General features: G+C 46.0%; 1 protein-coding gene across 1 annotated transcript in view; it reads left to right on the top strand.

Annotated features, from left to right (window-relative positions):
• Positions 1–3,668: 3,668 nt before the first annotated feature.
• Positions 3,669–20,915, top strand: part of LOC117052696 (unconventional myosin-X-like) — a 76,170-nt gene continuing 58,923 nt past the window's right edge. Inside the window, exons 1-2 of the mRNA XM_033159745.1 lie at positions 3,669–3,977; positions 20,090–20,188. Coding sequence (XP_033015636.1) covers positions 3,957–3,977; positions 20,090–20,188 — 120 coding nt within the window. The 5' untranslated portion in view covers positions 3,669–3,956. The remainder of the gene's footprint in view (positions 3,978–20,089; positions 20,189–20,915) is intronic.

Raw genomic sequence — 20,915 nt, 5'->3', positions numbered from 1 at the left:
GGACCGTGGAGGTGGAATGAGGAATCAGGCTTAGTAGCCATTGACAGCTTTATCATCTTAATAATTTGTCTAACCTTCATTTATACCCATCCAAGTCTGTGGTAATCACTGACTCTTATGGGAGCGAATGCCATCATTTAACTATATGTTGTTTGAATAAGTACTTTATTTTGGATGTCCAGAATCTTCCAACTGGATGTCCCCAAACACCAGTTGGTGACAGCATGGTGCTGATAATGCCAAGGTTGCAGGTTTGATTCCCAAATGTGACACCTAAATATTTATTCCTGCAATGGAGGGGGTTGGACTAGCTGATCCTTAGGGTCAACTCGACAGTTCTATGATTCTAGTGCTATGAGAGAGGGGAGAAAAACTTTCTCCACACTAGGCCTCGGTCCAGTATACCTGAAGGAGTGTCTCCACCCCCATCGTTCTGCCCGGACACTGAGGTCCAGTGTCAAGGGCCTTCTGGCGGTTCCCTCGCTGCGAGAAGCCAAGCTACAGGGAACCAGGCAGAGGGCCTTCTCGGTAGTGGCACTCGCCCTGTGGAACACCCTCCCACCAGATGTCAAAGAAAAGCAAAGAAAAACAACTACCAGACTTTTAGAAGACATCTGGAGGCAGCCCTGTTTAGGGGAGCATTTAATGTTTAATAGATTATTGTATTTTAACATTCTGTTGGAAGACATGGGCAGGATATAAATTTATTATTATTATTATTATTATTATTATTATTATTATTATTATTATTAGCATTATTCTATACACTTCTCTCATGCCGCTTTTCATGTGGTGTGTGGGTGTCATGTATAGTGCGAGTTGTACTTGTTGCTCACAAACATTACCTTGGGGAAGCATCCATCCATCTTCATCTCATATACAAAGAACAACTGACACATATAAGGGATGAAATAAGTAAAATAGAGGTTACAGAAAGGGAAAGCATTAACATTTCCCACTGGGTATTGTGAATGTCTCCTTTTAGGTCACTAGAGAGGCTGCCTTGAACTGCAGGACTCCTGCCGCAATTTCCCCGCAGAGACCCTAAAACCCCACTAATGGGTTTGCCACATGACTAGTGGCTACAGACAATCACTTCCCGGCTCTGATACAGACACCAAGCAGCAAGCTTTGCATCTCTTTTCATCCTTTCTTTCACCAGAACAAAAAGGAGTTCTTGTGGCAGATGCATTTTTGCAGGTGCTTTTCATGGACTCGCAACCCACTCATTAGGTACACGAAGCACCCATCTTGCTCAGCACAACCACACAAACATGAGTTGCAACACTGAGTCAATTAATAGATTAATTGGTTTAAAATATTTCAATCAATGAATTGGGCAGGAGATTTGTAGATGTTTTCAAACAGCCAGTACTTAAAAAAAAAAAAGATTGTGGTGTACATGCCTGCTGAGAATAGGTGTCCCCTCCTCAGAGTAGGGAGGCTGCATTTTTGAAGAGGAAGCCCCATGCAGGTAGCAACTACAAACAATGAGAGCCTTGCAAAAACCAGAAAGTTCTTCTTTTTATAGGCAAACATATTCAGTTTAAATTGATGAATGTATTGCTTAACTAAACAAAACTCAAAATGATTAATCAAATCAAGTCTCCTTTAACATGTAACACCTGCAATATAGATGCAAACTTCTCTCTGAGTTATGGAATATTGTTGGTATTTCAATGCCTACCGAAAACTCTTTTATTCCCCCAAACCTTTGTTGGCAATTATTATCCGTCTCTTTTAAATCTTTTTGCATTGGATTAATTATTGTTGTTGTTATTACAATACAGGTTGTGGTTTTGTGGTAGTTTTTATATTCTGCTGCACACTGCTTTTTGATTTTTAAATAAAAAGTGGTATAAAAACATTTTTTTTAATAAATAAAAATAAATAAACAAATACATTGCACACACACATATACAATATGTCCCAACTGTCCCTAATTATGAGGGTCAATCCTTTTTTATAGTCCCCACCCCCAATAAAGAACGATCTTTATTTTATCCCTATTTTTGGGGCTTTGGGAGATGGCTACTTAAACATTTGGTAACTAGTGTGAGCTAACTGCCAGTGTGGTGTAGTGGTTAAGAGCGGTAGTCCCGTAATCTGGTGAACTGAGTTCGTGTCTCTGCTCCTCCACATGCAGCTGCTGGGTGACCTTGGGCTAGTCACACTTCTCTGAAGTCTCTCAGCCCCACTCACCTCACAGAGTGTTTGTTGTGGGGGAGGAAGGGAAAGGAGAATGTTAGCCGCTTTGAGACTCCTTCGGGTAGTGATAAAGCGGGATATCAAATCCAAACTCTTCTTCTTCTCATAAACAACAACAACAACAACAATTTATTACTTATACCCTACCCATCTGGCTGGGCCTCCCCAGTCACTCTGGGCCTTGCCCATTTTCCATGGTTCCACTTCTTCCCTTGCTGACTTCCAGATATTTTGTTGGACTACAACTCCCAGCATCCCTGATCACTGGCCATGCTGGCAGGAACTATTTGGAGTTGTAGTCCAAAAAAATCAGACAGGTGGGGAAGAGTGTCCCAAGGCCTCTATTCCATTTCTGAGTGGGTGAGTGCCTGTTTCTTGCTTTCTAAGAGCACATGCATGCACTTGAACACTATGGCACCATGCGGTGCACAGCCTGTCATTTCACACACTACATCTGCTGGTGGATATTTTAAACGCTGAAAACATACTGAAGGGCAATTAACACACATACCCCACATATATTTAACCAAAATATTAGAATCCTCTTGTATTGAAATCAGTGGAGAGACAAGCTGTTGCAGAATAAAGAAATACAACAGGCACATACCCTCCAACACTTCTCCATTGAAAATAAGGACGTCCCTTTCCATAATTATAATTTTACTATTTATACTCCATACATCTTACTGGGTTGTCCCAGCCACTCTGGGCAGTTTCCAACATATATAAAAACATAATAAAATATTAAACATTTAAAAAGCTTCCCTATACAGGATTGCCTTCAGACGGCTTGGGGGTCAGATAATTCCATACCCTCCAACATTTTTCCAGCGAAAATAGGGACACCCTAAGGAAAAGTGGGACATTCCAGGATCAAATAAATAACCAGGACGGATTCTCTAAATCGCAGATGTTCCTTGAAAATAGGGGCACTTGGAGGGTCTGCAGAGCCCACGACAGTGTGTAACAGGTACGGCGAACCTGTGGCCTTTCAGGTATTTTTGGAGACTATAATCCCTGATCTTTGTCTAGTCCGACAGAGACTAAATAAGAGTTACAACGAGAGAACCCTGTTGGATACCTTCAGATCATTGGGAGGAAATAACAGAATCAAAGTTGGAAGGGATCACGAGGGTCATCTAGTCCAACCCCCCGCAATGCAGGAATCTTTTGCTCTAACCCACGACCCTGAGATTAAGAGCCTCATGCTCATGTGCGATACAAATGTGAAAATAAATAAAATTACCAGCCTGCGTGTCGCTATGTCCAACTTAGCACTTCAGAATCTCCAGGTCTCAAGCCATGGAACATGGCGCTAAGCACGAACAAGAGAGCTTCTGAGCAAGTGCAGAGTGTTTTCCAGCTACCCACAAACGGGATCACAGGGGGCAGGACTTCCAGCCCAGCGTTCCTCGGCGTGACCTCCCCGATACCTCCGCGCCTCAAGGCGGGCAGAGGCGAAGGTGGGGCAACAGGCCGGCGCTGGCGCGAAGCAGGCGCCACCCAAGGCGCTCTCGGGCTCCAATCAGGCGTCGGGGCGGAGCCGAGGCTGGAGCCGGCCACTGGGCTCGCTCTGCCTGCGGGATGCTCGTGCTGCGGCTCTTGCTACCGAGCGCGCCGGGGAGGCGCTGAAGATTTGGAGCGAGGGCGCCGCCGCCGCCGCCGCCGCCTCCTCCTCACCAGGCCAGGTGGACGCCTATGAGGGAGAAGCGCCACCGCCTCTGGAATCGGCGTTGCCTTCGGAGCAGATGGACCCCCAGCTGCAGGAGGTGAGAGCGAGGCGAGGACGAGCCTGAGGGCACAGTCCCGCCCCCTCCAAGCTGCTAGTCCCTCGACACTAGGACTCTTCTTCCCTTGCCTTTGCGCCCCTCGCCTTCCTTCAAGCGCGGCGGAGGGCGCGCGGGATCCCTTTCCACCCGGCTAGAAGCTGGCCGGCCAAAGAGGAGAGGTAGCCCCCCCGGTCCCCAGGCGCCCCTGCTAGGCTCGGCTGGGCTGCCGTCAAACGGCTGAGCGAGACTGCCCGGGCGGGGGGTGGGTGTGTCGGGGGTCGGGTCTCGTTTTGATCCAAGGGTCTCTGGCGGAGGGTCGAGACTGGAGACGCGAGGCTGAGGCCAAGGGCTTCTCCCCCTTTAGCTCCAAGGAGCAGTGGGGGGCTTCTCTGCCCATGAAAGGCGAAGGAGGGGCACCTCGTTTCCCCCACCATCCTCACACTTAACCCTGGCATTGGGAAGAAGAGGGAAGGGGAAAGCTGCAGGGTCTCCAGCGGAAAACAGAACCGGGTCCGTTGGGGACCTTTTGGGAGCAAGGGGTGATGATCCGTTTGCTAGACCGGGGTTATGCTGGTCAAGCTTCGCTGGAGCAGGAGTTTCCTTCTGGGAGGGGAAGGCGGGCGTGAGACAGTCTGGTTGCTGTGGGTGACCCTTAAAACTGGCCCCGAGAATCTCCCACCCTTCAGCCAGTCTGTACCGTCTATTGGTGTCCAAGCCTCTCCAGTGATGACAAGGGAGGCTTTGAACCTTGACTTGTTGGGATCCAGGGGGCAGATTTGGCACATCTGATTTCCTCCTTTGCTTCTGCGAGGATGGGTGCATCCTACTGTGCGAATGAGTAATATACCCCAACAGACACATTAAATCCAGAACTCGTTCTGAAATGGATGAGCCATTTGGGGATTTTATGTCTGTCTGTGTTACTAATTCGCACACTGGGTTTTTGCTATGCTCATGTAGTATATACTCCTCTGTCTCTCTGGGGAGAGGAGATGACAGGGTGCTTCCTTGATTGAAAGTGGCACTCAGCTGTTGTGTGGTTGTTGTTGTTTTTTTTTTTGCTTTTTAAAAGTGAAAACAGTCACCTTACCCTCCTCCAAATGAGCAAATTCGGGCTCTGTGCCCAAGGAATTCCCGTCAATACAGTTGAAGAGGGCTGGTGTGTGTGTGCGCGCATGCGCATGTGCACATGCATATTTCCACATGTCCTTATTCAGGATGCTGGAGACAGGCAGCATCAGGGGGGGGAAATACTGGGGAGAGGAGGGGGAAAAGGAGATCAAAGCAGAAACAAAAAATAAGTCATGAATAGTCTTGCCTGTTGATTCCTGAAAGAGAAATAACTGTACATTTCACAACAAAATAAAATAAAAAATTCTTTCCAGTAGCACCTTAGAGACCAACTAAGTTTGTTCTTGGTATGAGCTTTCGTGTGCATGCACACTTCTTCAGATACACTGAGACATTTCACATTTCACATTGACCGTCTCGAATATTTCCCCCGAAGTCAGTCTTGTTGACTATGATGAAGTAAACTTTCAAGTTTTAGGAATCCATACTTATTTCATGTGCCAGTTTGTTATTCAATTATAATTTATACAGTACTTTATGTGAAAGGACCTTTTCTTTAAGTAACCACCAGGGGTCCAGCAACAGTTTGTTTGTGTTAGATGAGGGGGGTGAAGCTATTTGTTTGGAAAACACTTGCTGCCTCACTTGGCCTCTACTATTGCCTACGTGTATTTGGGCTTGGTCTTTGTAACCCAGAACACTTACTCCAAGTGCCATTGGTGACTGCTGCTAAGTCTCCTTCATACCAGGGGCAACTTGGCCTGTTGCAGCCTGACCTTCAGGAGATGGAGCCCAAAGCCCTAGTTTTCCCCTGACCATTGTAACCTGTATACCCCTCTCTTCCCAAGAGCTGCAGCTGTACAGACATTTGGCAGGTGTCTTGTTAATGCAGCAATGGGCTACTGCTGTGCAAGCAAGAGTGCCTTCTTACTCTGGCCTAGAAGCGCCCAAGAAAACTAAGGGCTGACAGTGGCCTTGATGTGAACAGTGATGCTGCCCTTTCCTGAAGCAGCACCAGATGACTGAGCAGTAAATGGCTAGCCATGGCAGTCCTAATTCTGTTTTACAGGACCATAGTGCGGAAGAGTTGTGTGGGAGCACAGCTGAGCTGTGGCTTGGACTGGGGGGTTGACAGTCTTTGGGCCACTTTGGCCTTTGGATTTCCCCTTGACTGATGCTAGAGGTTTTCCCACCCTCTGTTAGTTTCTGGGCCATTAAGCTCAGTGTCTGAGCTGTCCAGGCACTAAGGGAGCAGGAGCAGATAATGGGTTTAAGGGGCTCCATCTTGCCCCCACCCTCTCTTTGTTTTCTTTATATGAACAGATGTTTTTATGGATTCCACTCTCCTCTCCCCTCCTCACACAGCAGGCCGTGTCTGCTGTTCCCTCCCCCAATTCTCCTTGCACAGAATGTGGCCGGGAGCTGCTGTTGCACCCTTTAACTGATTAACCTAATGCTGCGCAGAGCGTCTGGTGCCTGGCTGTAATTGTAGGGAGCCCCATTAGCTCGCAAAGGAGCATCTTGCCCCCTCAACCCTCTGCGCCCCAGCCAGTATGGAAAGCACTTGAAATGCAGGCAGAACAAAGTAACAGCCCTCCTTTTACATCCGTGACAGTTCTTTGCAGCCCTTCACCTACACACACACACACATACACACACACAAACACACTGCTCAGTAGAAGTATGGCTCTATAGGGCAGACACTGCAGGGACCGGGGCTTTTCTCAATAGTCTTCAAGCATAGTTGCAGGTACCTCCAGTGGGTAGTCAAGTAGCCAAAAAGGATCTGCACAGGAAGATAGAAAGCTGTCTTATTCTGAGTCAGACCATTGGTCCATCTAGCTCAGTAATGTCTCCAATGACTGGCAATGGGTCTCCAGGATTTCAGTTGGGAGGACATTGCCAGTCCTCCTTGGTGACCTGGGATCTTCTACATGCAAAGCAGCATGTAGCTGTCCTTGGCTGGAATGCCTAAGTTTGTGATTCTTTTTTTAAAAAAATAAATACGGAAGGACACTCTAGACCTGGTTAGAGGCACTTTCCATATTATTTATTTATGCATCTATTTTTACATTATCCAAGAGCTACGCTTGTTACTGGAACAGATTCTGGCAGCCCAGCACAAATGCAAGACACTACAACCAACAGGCTAGCTTTGCTCCTTTGCTTTTAAATTATATCCTACTTTTCCGTTGAACAACTTTCCCTGCATGTCTGTGGGCAGGAAGTGGGTGACACAGAGGATGTGATTCTCTGTCTTGTCTGCCTTTTTGGACTGTGGCTCTTTGGGATGAGCAGGGAGGTCTGGGTCAAACTCTGAGAAGCGGCTTCTCTTTCGACATCCATTTCTGGTTTGAGTGGCTCATCCAAAGCGGTTAGTAAAATCAAACCTAAATATAGTCATCTGCAATTTTTAAAATATAACTAAACAGAAGGGCGGGGGAAGAAGAACAGAAACAGAAAGGAGGCATAGCAGACTAAACAACAACAAGTAACATTCTTCTGAAGTCCTCTAAAACACAAGAGTGCTCCTACCACAGTGATGGAAGGTCAGGAAGGAGGTGGGCATCTCCCCCTCCCCACCTCCACTGGAGAAGAGGGCTCCCAAGGCCTGTTGGGTGTGCAGTGGCTGAAAAGGTGTCATGTTATCTACCTAACCTTCAAAGATGCCCCTCAGCAATGAGAGCAGATAGGCTTATATGGAGGAAGATTAGAGCGGGATACAAATCCCAAAGGAAATGCTTTCTTTGGTGGGGGAGAAGGAAGAGGAGAGCATGTACAAAGTCAAGACTGAGAAAAGCAGTTCCGTGGATGGAAGGAGGCTGAGATGAGGAAGCCGACTGTGGCAGGAGGGACAGCGTGTGAACTGAGTGGGACATGTGGGCATGGGACTGCTCATATTTGCTTGCCCTCTTGCCCAGCTGGCTGCCACTTCTGTGCTTGGCATGATTTGCTGGCTGGACAACTTAGCTTCAAGCAGTAGCTCCGTGCTGTGTCTTGAGTTTACGAAACAAAACAAAACCACACAGCAACACTCAGAATGGGCTCAATGGCTTGAAGGGCATCCCCTGTGGTGTTGTGGAAGTCCTGGGTGGCACAGAGCCCATTGTGCCTTTTAGTGCCTCTGCATGTACGGTGGGCAGGCTGCCCTGCTCTCTGGAGAAGCCTGCCAGCAGGCGCGGGCACTTCCCTTTGCAGGCTGAAAACCAGAGCAAACAGTTGAATGGTTGCCTTGCTTCCCCTTCCCCCTCTGATCTTAGAGAAGCCAAATCTTCTACAGTGGTCTAGTCACCCTGGCCTGCTTCTTCCCTGGACATGTAGCCAGAAGCAGCTCAGCAGGGGAGAGGTAGAGGTGGAATGGGGGGAGGAAGATGACTGCAGCTCTGTGCCAGGAGGAAAGTGGCTTGCAACCGCAATGAAAACTCCTGCACAGCTGGATGTGTGTGTGAGAGAGAACCGGGTGGTCGGGGAGAGAAAATGGTGGCAAGGGGTGTCCAAAGGGAGTTGTGACTATGACAGTGTTTTCTCTGTGTATCTGTGGGCAGGAAGTGGGTGACCACAGAGGAAGTGGTCCTTGTGTTTGTCTGCCTCTTGCTCTCTGCCTTTTTTGTGCCAGGGCTTTTTTGGGATGAATGGCGGGGAGGCCTAGGTCAAGCTCTGAGAAGTTGCTCCTCTGCTCTCGTCATCCATTTCTGGTCTGGATGGTTTGTCTATATGTTCCAAAACTTTGTGCCCCGCTTATTTCTCTGAGGAGTTAGGTGGCTGCGTTTTTCCTTATGCCATCATCTTCCCAAGTGACTTTTGTTTGGTTGAAAAGATGGTGGAGCCATAGGGCATGGAACAACCTGTGTCTAAAACCCCTTTGTTGACTCTTTTGGCTCCCAAACAAGTAGCTTGCCACCATAGAAGGGAATAAAGCTTGTTCAACATAAGTGAAGGTTGGATTACTGTACATAGGGCATGTTTGGCCAGGGAGATGGTTGCCTCACTGCTCTCTTCCTGAGAAACAACCCTGGAAGGTAAACTAGACTAAGAGAGAGAGTGATAGGCCCAAGGTCACCCAGTGCAATTCATGGCTGAGAACCTCCTTGGTCTTAGCCAACACTAAGCAGTATATCTCACTAGAACTGAATTGTTATGTTCAAGAAACACACCTTTCTGGATATATGGCAGGGAAGATAACATGGGCCAGAAACAAAAGCCTCAGGAGTGGTGATCAAAGAGGTTCCTTATGGGAACTTAAAGGATATTAAAGGTGATAGGGAGGCATACAGTGTGATTGGCTGAGGAATTTCACTTGCCTTCAGAAGTTGGTGTACAGTCTAAGGTACAATCTAAGGCTGAATGCTATTGCGCTCAGGTCCTGCTTTCAGGCTTCCCATGGGCATCTAGCTGGCTGCTGTATATGCAGGATATATGGAGTAGATAGGCCAGTGGCCTAATCCTGCAAGGATCTTCTTATGTTCTTATTTCACATGTGTGTGTTTTTCACTTGTGTGCAACATCAACATTTTCCTGTGTAAAACGCCCATTGTGGTTCATAAGAGAGCTTTTGTATTGCCAGACACCAGCTCAATACACAAATTTGGTGGCAAGTTAATGAGTGTTGAGTATTTGGCTGGGGAGATGACAGAGAAGTGAATCAGCTCCTAAGAATTTCTAACTCCTTCCCCACCCCCTTTTAAAGATACCAATGCATCATTCATTGTAAGGGTACTTAACCATTCTGAAAAATTAAGTTTCCAATTATATAAGAAATATCACTTCAAGAACACAGGGTAGGTCTTTGGGAATGCTTTTTTTTAAAATGTAAGGTGTTGTTGCATTCCATTGCTTTCTGTGCCACCTCTGTCTATTAGCACTCGGGTTATTTGCAAGGTGGGGTAGTTCGGTTAGTTATTGCACCGTGAATCCAACATCATCACATTAGCAATAAACAATTAGCAAATATAGTGGACCACAGTTTTTGTTAGGAAGAAACAACTGGCAGCCCAGGAGCTCAGACTGGCCTCCGTAGCATCCGATCCCTGGGATGTCCTCCCATTATTATGCACCTTCTCAGCCCCTCTTTCGGAGGCAAACCCTGGAGTCTTGTCCAAAGCTTGCGTCTTCTCACCTTCAGAGGCTCTTCCAGAGTTTGTGCAAACACAACTGAGATGCTGAGTTGCATAAGGGAGAGAATTTTAGCAGAGTTTCTGTGGCTGTTCATGACAAAGAGGGATTTAAATAATGAGCCCTTTGCTAGTGACTTGGACTAAGATGCTGACGTTCATCGGGAGGAGACATGAGAAGATCATAAGTAGAGCTTGCTTGCTGGATCAGTCCAATGGCCCATCTAGTCCAGCACCCTGTTCTCACAGCGGCTAACCAGGCTGCCTGAGAGCTTTGCCAGAGCCTGCTCACCCTGGCAAGGAGAGGGTTAATAAACCCTTGTCAGTGTTTTGACATGTAAGTGAACCCCTATTTAAAAAAGCAATAGCTGATCGTGAATCTAGGTCCTTTGTTTGTTCCTATCCCCTACCTAATCACCCACACACCGATGTACATCTGGATTTTTTAAAACCTTGGAGGCTGGGATGGGTAGGTTTCTGTCCAACATCTACTGCTTTCATTTCCTTTGGATTTCTCTTTCCCCATTATAGAGAGCTCCAGTGCTTGAATTTTGTCAAGGTCATTCTTGAATTTCATTTGTGTCCTCTTCCAGCATTTGCGATTCCCTGGGGGACAAGAGGGGGAATGAACCTTGCATCTATTCTTAGGCAAGGGAGAAAGGAGGATCCAACAAATCATGGACCTGTTAGCTTGACTTTGGTCCCAGCCTTTTTGCTAGAACGAATCATAAAACCATCCGTCTTGAGGACGGAGATGATGTCACCCTGGAGGGTAGCGTTGTGGTGTTTAAAACAACAGCAGCCAGCACAGCTCTGACGAGGATGCTTCATGCCAACCGGCCAACGGGGCGTGCGCTCCCTCCTCTTTCGAAAATGTGACTGGCCTGATCTATGCGAGGAGATGGGGGAGGGATGCAGTTTGCAAATGCACCTTGTCTTTCAGTAAAGCGCTTTGGCACAGCTCCATACGATGTGCTCATGCAGAAGCTCAGAAATGTGTGGCTGCCTCGCAGCAGCTCCACCAAGCCCACGTTTACCTATAAACAAGCTCCCTGCTAATGCTTATCATTCTAATAGTTCCCTATAAAAATAACAGCTGGAACATTCACCCAAATCTTATTTTGTTGTGCCTAGAGCACCCAAGCTTGTGATGGTGCTCAGCTCAGATGCTGAATGCAGATGTGTCTCTGCTCAGATCTTCCTAGTATTGGCACAACAGAGAGATAGAGAGAGAGAGAGAGAGAGAGAGAGAGAGAGAGAGAGAGAGAGAACTCTTGGAATGATGAACGTCCCATAAGATCAAAGTCAAAATTCTACTCTTTGATTGTAACAGAAATGGAGGAAAATGTGTAGTGCATGACTGGTTCATAGTCACAAAGAGAGAGAGTGGAACGGGGCCCTGGGTGGGATTTAAAGAACACTCACGCCATTTTTAACCAGACATGTGGATTCATCGAAAACTCCTTTGACACGCCAGTGTTGCAAAGAAAAGTAGGTGTTCAGCCTCTGCATCAGGAGGCGAAGGTTCTAGAAACACAAACAATATAACATTAAATAATAAAATTCCAGAGGGCTGTATTTTGAGAATTTGATAGTTTTCCATAAAAAAAAACACATGTCATTTTTGGATCCAGATATCTGTTTGCACTTCAACCAGTGCAATGCCAGTGACACACACTGTTCTGCTTTTTCTTATTTTGCCCCACTCTTCTATTCTACTAGCTGTTTGTATCTGAGAAAGGTTCAGATACAATTCTTTTTGGCAAGCGTGGAAAAAAGAAGCAGCAGCTTAAGCAGAACGAAATTGGAATAAAAGACCTATAAGTCTGAAGTGGACAAAAATAATTCTGTCACATCTGCAATGGGATCTGAGTGTGACCCAAATCTGAGAAACATTCATATTAAAAAAAAGGAAAAAAGGAGGGGGGCACTGAACAGACTATTGATTAAACTGCTGACCTTCTTTTCACTTGTGTGTTAACAAAGGAAACCAGTAGTGAATAGATGTTTTAAGAAATATAAAGCTAGGAAGCCACGTAGTTCTAATACTCTATTGGCTTTGAAGCAAAAAAAGCAGCTGTTAAACATTTCCGGATTTATATATATATATATATATATATATATATATATATATATATATATATATATATATATATATAACACCTTCATCCTTTAGACATGGCCAGGTGAGCTGGTTGGTGCAAAACTCTGATGTTGGCGATGTTTTCAATGGATTGCCCAAAGACATGAATGCACCTGCCACAGATCAGCGGATGCAGCAGCCTTCCCCAACTCAAGCAATGGCTTATTATGGTGACTTGCTATAAACAGTTCTAGGAAAAGGCTATGTCAGGTGGCGTCATTGACTCCAGCACCAACCCTGTAGGGTAGCCTGGAAGCAACAGGGTGTCAAGTCCTATTTCTCTCTCTGTTGGCCACCACCCACATATGCACCTTTTGTTTTATTTATTACATTTATATACCACCTTTATCTTCCAAGGAGCTGAAGGTGGTGTACATGGTTCTCATCCTCCCTCATTTCACACTCGCAACAACCCTGTAAAGGGTGTTAGGCGAAGAGATGGTGACTGGCCCAAGGTCACCCAATGAGCTTCATGGCTGAGTGGGGATTCGAACTCTGGCCCTTGACCCCGTTGAGTTCTGACTGACAGACGACTTTGTCCAGCCAATAGGAGGAGTGGCACACAGCCAGGAAAATGGCCAGGGGTCTAGAGGATGAAGCAAGCAAGGTGGCTACAGCAGAGCTGTCAAGGTGTTAAGACATCAACCTTTCCTCTGAGTGCCTATTGGGGAGTTGGTGGGAGTGACCCGAACCTTTCCACCCGGACCAAAGGGAGGATGCTGGGCAGTGTGCCTTTGCCTTCATCCTGGATTGTCTCTACCAGGGGATGTTGTTCTACTGAACAGGACATTGATCAAATATGCAGTTTCATACGACTCCCTATATTCTGAAGATTGACATTTCTGCAGGAGCTTGCAGGATGAGGTGTATGAACAAAATGGAAAGAGTTTGGGTCACAGAATACAAATTTAATGAGTGTCTATATAATGACCCAAGTTCACACACGCATGCCATTCTAGTCACTTGATTATTTAATGCTCGTAGTACTATTCATTTGACCAGCCTGTGAAGTTTGAGTTTGTATGTTAGGGCATTTGCATTGCAACTGCAAACCCCACCCATTCAGTTGGTTGCAGGACTATATTAATTGTACACATGTAGGGTTTATGTGCATGATGAGGGATCCCATAAAAAAGCAACCAATCAAATGCATTCAGGGTGAGGGAGGGATTCCCCCCTCCACAATCCTATTCTCTCTCCCCGTTCTCCCCAATTTATTCTATCCTGATTAATCACGTGGACAGTGCTTATTGTTTAAACTGGTTTGTGCTTCAAGTGTTATATACATTCAGCCTGTAGGCTACTATTTGATGCCTGTAACGACTTACAGTATTCATGCCTGCAGGCCACCAGCTGATGTAGAGATAACCACACAACGAACATTCATGTGTCAACTACTCTTAAAACAGACATGGTTCTATATTGACACAGTTCAGTATCCAAAGACACCATCAACAGTTGGGAGAGAATCTGATGGGCCAGGAGAGAGCTGTCATTTTGTGTCTATGTAGATGGAAGCAAATATCTGTACATTCTCCTCATTTTCAATGATGGAACAACTGCTTGGTGTAGCTCAGTGTAGGAATTAGAATAAATTATACATATTAGAATTCTACCAAAGGGCCTTTGAAAGTAGCATCAAACACCAGGTGTCTTAATACCATGCTGCTGAGTAGTCTCCACTGCCATGGTCATCAAGGAAGTCTGGATCGTGGAAGGAATTTTAGCCTGCCTTACCAGACCTTTGAGTACAGTACAGTAAGCTGAATTCTCACCTCTTCTAGATTGTGGAGCGGTAATGCGGAAGAAAAGTTCAGGGGGAGTCATCAGTGTGGAGCCGAGAACTCCTTTCCAAACAGGCTACCTCTTGCAATCCACTCATCAGAGAATTTGTGTGTATGTAAGAAGATGGCAATGGTTTTACTTTGATTTTGTTGATGCTGACCCCATGCGACATGCTGTCGCTGTAGATAACAGCGAGGAGTGCATTTGCACGTTAATTGCCGTGAGGTGACTGAATGGATGTTGCTCTGTGTTTTCTTTTTTTTGAGAGAGAGAGAGAGCAAAGCAATTGCAGAGTTTGTGTGGAGGCAGAGTGGAATTTAATGTCAAAGGGAACCCTGAACACCCACTCTTCAGCAAAAAACTCCCCAGTTTCTTTTCTCCAGCAAACCTTGTTGCCTTGATACACAATGAACATGCAGTGTTGCTCAGCAAGGTGCAAACACTTGGTGGATCTGGGCAGAAGGGTGACACGGGAGCTCACCTGCAGCAGTTTCAGATCCCGGTACAGTAAGGGGAATACTAAGCAATACCCCATATTGCCAATTGTGGGAAGAGTAGATGCAGCTGCTACTACAGCTGAGGACACTTTTGGAACCAGTAGATCAGGGAGCTGGAAATTACATTAGTCTAAAGGCATTGCTTGATTCCTGTTCCCTGGGGCTGTGAGTCTCCAGCCAGATCTCGCTGCCTGTGACCTTGCCCGATTTGCAAGCTAAGCACAGCTGAAGAGAGTGGGTGGGTCTCTGCTTCAGGGAAGACCTCCAAGAAAGGAAGGGCAGTGTCAGCTGGTTCGCCCTGACCTGCAGCCACCAATGGCGCAGCCTGAGTTTCTCATCTCCCTTAGTTATTTCCTTGCTGCTTGCTGACAGGGCAGCCTCCCATTTTTCATATCAATTGCTCTTTTAGGCAGGTATGTTGTCTCATTCTTGAAAATGAAGAAGGTATATCATCTCATGATTTGTTAGTCTTGCAAACTGGGAATTGCTGCAGTCCCCTGCAAGCCACCTTTCTCTACCATGAAAAAAAATGACACTGACATAGAGAGGAACAGGATAATTTGTACTTGGTTTCCCTGCTGTCCCATAAACCTAGTTTATGCATGGCAGTATCACATATATAATTACAATTGGGTGTATATAATGTGAGCAGAACTAGTAGGTTCCACTTAAAAGATGTAAAGGGATAAAAGTCTACCTGGAAAATGCTGGAAAAAGAGTCTCTGAACATGTCAAGCTAACAGATGGAGCTAACGTTTTAAAAAATACAGAAAATAAAAATGAATGTGAAACTCAAGATAATCATGAATAAGCATACAGGTATTGACTATTGCTCTGCCATCATCATGAATTCAATGTCTCTTATGAATTCCAACTTAGTATCTGTTTCAGCACAAATCTTATTCCTAGGCTAAAAACAAGTAGATGTCATCCACAAACAAAAAATAGTGCTGTCATTGACCATGAGTCAGTTCTAACTGTTGTACACTCTTGTATCCCCCTCTCTCAAAGCAACTCTAGAGAGCCATAGTTGAAGATTTTTCGACACAATAAAACATTGCAGTGGTTATGAAACGCAGTATCCACACAATAGAAAAGAAGTGCCAAACAAATGGATAAAACCCGTATACTGTATTTATTACCGCTTTTCCTTCTGCAGAGTTCAAAATGTGTTTGCAAGGGCATCCCATTATTGCAAAACTGACTACTTAAGAAGTCTCCTAAGCGTTATTGCCTTGAAGCTTATATGAAGTTTCTAGCTAGCCCTTACTTTTGGAGCGCTTCATCGCCTGCTGATTTGCCTCCTACCTCTACCTCTTCCCATATATCCCTTCTTTCCATTTTGCAAAAGCTCATCATTCTGGCCCATTCACCAATCTGCTTCCTCTGGTCAACTCCTGATTGGTAGTTCATGCTCTCTTGTCACACTATTAACTGTTTTGAATGGTGCGGCTGAGCAAGTTCCTAGGTGGGACAGTAGGGAGCATGTAAAGGCTGAAGACAAGCTCTGTTTGGTGTTGAGAGAGGCAACAGATCTCCAGCCTAAGAGGGAAGGTATGCTTGTCGAGGTTTAGAAATGGTGTTACTAGCAAAGGGGAAGGTATTGGCTCTTCTAGCGGGGAAGACCAGAAGGCAAGATGGTGATGGTGATGATGATGGGTGTGAGATCAGGCTGTGGAAGCGCAATGCTGTTCGAGAAGTATAAATGAAAGTCCCCATCTACGATCCATGTGGTGTGCCCTCCCTTTCTGAAAGCCATTATTGATTCCCTCCTCTCCAAACCTTCCTTGGGGACTGATCAGATAACCTTTTTTTCTCTTGTGGGTATAGTGGATGCTCTTCCCCTGGCAGTACTCTTACTCCTGCTTCCATTAGCTAATTTCTGTTTATATGTATCCATCACTTATTCATGATCCATTGGATCAATCAGAAGATGCATTTGTTGAAACCTGATTCAAGCCTTATGCGGAGACTGTAGGCCTCCCCCAATGCTGAGGCCAGGAAGATAGGTTAGCTATTTTGATAAAAGTTTTGTAACGTGGCCATCAAACCACAGGGCAGGAACTTGGTTCTTGGCCAACTGTAGTGGTTCAAGAAGCTCTTTCTTCCCAAGAAATGCACCATAATGCCCAGGGTGTTGGACGTCTACTACCAAAGACAGCAGGACAGGGATCTATCTCCTGCTTCAGATAGTGTACCCCCTGGTGAGTCTTTCACTGTACATCTTCTACCATGAGTGAACCATAGTCGAGAGAAGGACCATCATTCACTTGTAAAGCACACAGAAGGCCCCACATTTAATTCTTGGTGTTTCTGGTTAAAAGAATTGAGCAGCAGATAATGGGTTCTGCCTGAGCTCTGGAGAGCCTCTGCTAGCTGTGTTAGCCAAGACTGCCAGGACGGAGCGACTCCACACTGTATCCTGATTTGTCATCTTATTGTTGTGACTTAACACACCTCAACAAATAAAAAAAGTACAGCGCTTACCATTGAATTGTGATACAAAAAAACACATAGAGAGTACCATCACCTCTCGAGTCACAGGCCAGACACATAATTGAAGGCCGTTGTGTTTTTTTTTTTTTTTTTAATGAAAAATCCCAACAGTCCCCACCCTTTTCGTCTTCTGGTGTTTGAGCTTTTCAAGTACACTGTGCATCATGGGCATAAGCCGACACATTTTTAGCTCTTGAGTCAGGATCCCATGAAACTCCGGAATGTTGCAAGACCCTGAGGTGTCTTCAGGAGAAAGGTTCCTCTGGTACATCTTGTCATGCAGCTCATCTGCAACCAAGAACAAACATGAGCTAAATCACCATGGAGAGGCACAAAGGAAGCAGGCTCCCTGCATTCATTGCCATAGCTTGCATTGTAGCATCCTGGCTCAAGACCAGCCCCCCATCCAGGCTGCCCTTCTGCTGATAACCGCAGCACTTTGCAATCAATCCTTCCTCTGTAGGTTTCCCATAAACCTTCTTGCCTCGTGTTGAAATCTCTTTAGAGGTGGTGCAGAGCTAGACATGATTTGAATGTTGATATTCATCAATCTGGATATTAAATCTCTTTTGCTAGACTTTTTTTTAAAAGACAAAAATGCTGTAAAGATATTCATATGTAGGTCATACTCTCTGCCTATAACATTTCTGTGAAGCCACACAATTTGGTAGTGACGTGGAGTGGGAAAATGGAGGGGTTGCCTAACCTCTTCACTGATTTGCTGCATCTGTGCTCCAAGCTGCCCTCGTGGGTTGCATTTTCTCCCGAGGGGTTGCAGAACATATTGCTCAGTGCTTCCACGCCCCCTCCAAAAAATGTTTAGGGGTACTGTCATTTCCCTACTCATATTGAAATACTACCCCTCAATGAGGCCAAACTTAGATTCACAAAATGTTTAGGGGTATGCGTACCCTTGACTCCCCCCCCCCCGAAAAAAGCACTGATACTGCGGCATTGTATTATTGCAAAACTGTTAAAACTCATTGAATACCGTTTAGAAGTAAGAACTCGCTTGTTCTGGTTTTGCACACTGGGTTTAATCAATATTTCCTGCTACTGTAACTCTAGTCATGTCTGACCTCCAAGGGAAGAGCAAAAGTCCCATCTCCGATGCGTGACCTGTTTGCAGAGACGGACATTTGCTGCTTTTATTAACAGCAAATTAGGAAACACTGTTTCTGAGTGTGTATATCGAGTGGTATCTTTTGGAGGTCAGGAGAAGTCCCCAATTTGGTTTCATCCCCCTCCCCCTCCCCCCGGCCCTGGTTTGGCCTTGTTTCCCATTTCTGTTCAATTTCCTCATTTCAAAAAGATGGTAAAATATATGCCATTTGAAAGGAGGATCTGGGACGAATATTTAGTGGAGACCATCTGTGTGAGGACCTTTTCACAGAGATCTTCCCTCCTAAACCTGGTCAATCCTCACCTGTCCTTGGCCAAGCAGGGTCCTGTGTTTCCTGTGGGAAGGTTTATTGAACTGGTGGTGCTCTGCTGCAACCAGCAGCCATTTCTACAATTGTCACAGCACCTTCCCCAGTCACTGTGTGACTGTAAGAATCATTGCTGACTACTTAGAATCATAGAGTTGGAAGAGACCACAAGGGCCATCCAGTCCAACCCCCTGCCAAGCAGGAAACACCATCAAAGCATTCCTGACAGATGGCTGTCAAGCCTCCGCTATAGACCTCCAAAGAAGGAGACTCCACCACACTCCTTGGCAGCCACACTCACACACTGCCAGTTTATGTTATTCGTTTCTCCACACAAATGTCTGCCTGAGGATCATCAAAGCTGCATGTAGGAAGCTGGTGGTGAGGGAAGTATTTTTAAAATATTGCAGTTGCATCCCACCTCCTGCCAAGGAGGTAGTAGTGGCATTTTTAGCTTCATATGAGACCCTGCGAGGTACATTGGGAGGGAAACTATGTAGGGGCAGTTCAAGATGGAGTGGGGATTTGAGTTTGCATTTCCTACACTAGCCAGAGGGACGCGGGTGGCACTGGTCTAAACCATTGAGCCTAGGGCTTGCCGATCAGGTCGGCGGTTCGAATCCCCACGATGGGGTGAGCTCCTGTTGCTCGGTCCCAGCTCCTGCCAACATAGCAGTTTGAAAGCAAACTGAAGCACAGCTATCCTTTGATACGCAAACTGAAGCACAGCTATCCTTTGAAATTCGCTCTTATCCAAATGTTGCTATGCACTTTCCCAACTGAACAATGTTTACAAAAATGCAGGTATGAAGGGAATGTGTATGTGGGTAGGTTCTCCTATTCATTAATTAGTTTTCATTGGCGGTGTGGGGGATTGGTGGGCCCTGGGAAGACCTGATATATGTAGACTGCAGCAACGGGAGGAACTTAAGCCCTGTTTACTGACTAGGTCTCAGCATTCATGGCATGTGTGGGCCTGTCTGCCGTGTGCCTGCAGGTGTATGCTTGAAGGTACATTGGAGGCATGTGTAATGGCTGGGGTACAGGGCCTAGGCCCCCAACCCCCCCCCCTTCGTGCACACTTCTTGCATTAATTGAACATGGGAGCTACACTTCTGGCCATTACAGTCAGCCAATAAAGTCTCACACTCTGCATTTTCATAGCTTGCTACAGAAATGTAAACAAAACAAAACAAAAACCCACCACAAGACACCATGTTCCCTGAGATGATGCAGTTGGAGCCTGTGTAGGCATGCATGTTTCCTGATTTCTCACCATTTCAGGACTTTGGTGCCATTTGATGACAGAATTTGTGAACAGACGCCCTTGAAAAGCTTTGTCCTAAAGGTGATACCCCTGGGGTATGGACAGTCCCTCTATGGTGGCTCTTCCACACCAGTCATGGCTAACTGCCGCAGTCATTCAGAGATGCCCATGTGTGAACCACCAGCCCACAGGCTTCATTTCTGGAAGGGAGGCTGCAGGAAACAACACTGGGGCAGATATGCTCACGAGTGCACAGATAAGTGTGGTCAGGTGTAGAGCATATGGCTTAAATCCTGCTATGATTGGTTGCAGGGAACACGTGTGTGGCTGCAGGAGCAGGACCGGCTGCAGCCCTGCACGGTTGGCTCTTGTGTTGATGGATCCGTGCTCTTCACTTCAGACTATGGCGAGGTAAGTGAAATTGAAACACAGCATTTTCATGAGCCGCCAAAGGAAACCCTTCCAGGTCATTCCCTTGCACATTTGGGCTAAATAAAAGCTGGTGGCTCAGGAGACTCTTCCCCCCCCCTCCTTTGGCCATAATATGCAGCACCTTTAAGGTTGCCAAGTTACAAAGAAAAAACCTTCTTTGCATTCCTCCCTAGGTGGCTTTGGCAGGTACAATTTTCTTAAGGCTTTGTCCTCCTTTTCTTAAGGCTTGCAAATTGGTTTTTCCTTGAATTACCGCTGCTTGTTGACATTGCCACAAAGCACTTAGATGCTCAGGAGAGGCGTCTGCAAAAGCCAGACAGACTGAAGGCTTTGGAAGCAGCTGTATGCAAGCAATTCACACCTCTTAGCATTTGTAAAAGTGGCTGCCTCTGAAATTGGTGATAATCCCTGTAGTGATGGGGAGTCAGTCCACTTCCACCTCCCTTTCCGCCTATAATCTCTTTGGTTTATGTAAGGAAGGGAGATTGGCATCTTTCTCAGACCCTCCCATAGCATATAAGACAAAATGACTTCATGAAGATCAGTTATTTTTATAGTGTTACTTCCAACTATTGGGGCCTGTTAACAGAGTGGCAGGGACGCGGGTGGCACTGTGGTCTAAACCACAGAGCCTAGGGCTTGTCAATCAGAAGGTCCTGATTGGCGGTTCGAATCTCCGTGACGGGTGAGCTCCCGTTGCTCATTC

This window comes from Lacerta agilis, chromosome 1 (assembly GCF_009819535.1).
Source record: "Lacerta agilis isolate rLacAgi1 chromosome 1, rLacAgi1.pri, whole genome shotgun sequence".
Lineage (NCBI taxonomy): Eukaryota > Metazoa > Chordata > Lepidosauria > Squamata > Lacertidae > Lacerta > Lacerta agilis.
The sequence above is the reverse complement of the archived record's forward strand: the minus strand, read 5'-3'. Positions and strand labels throughout refer to the sequence as shown.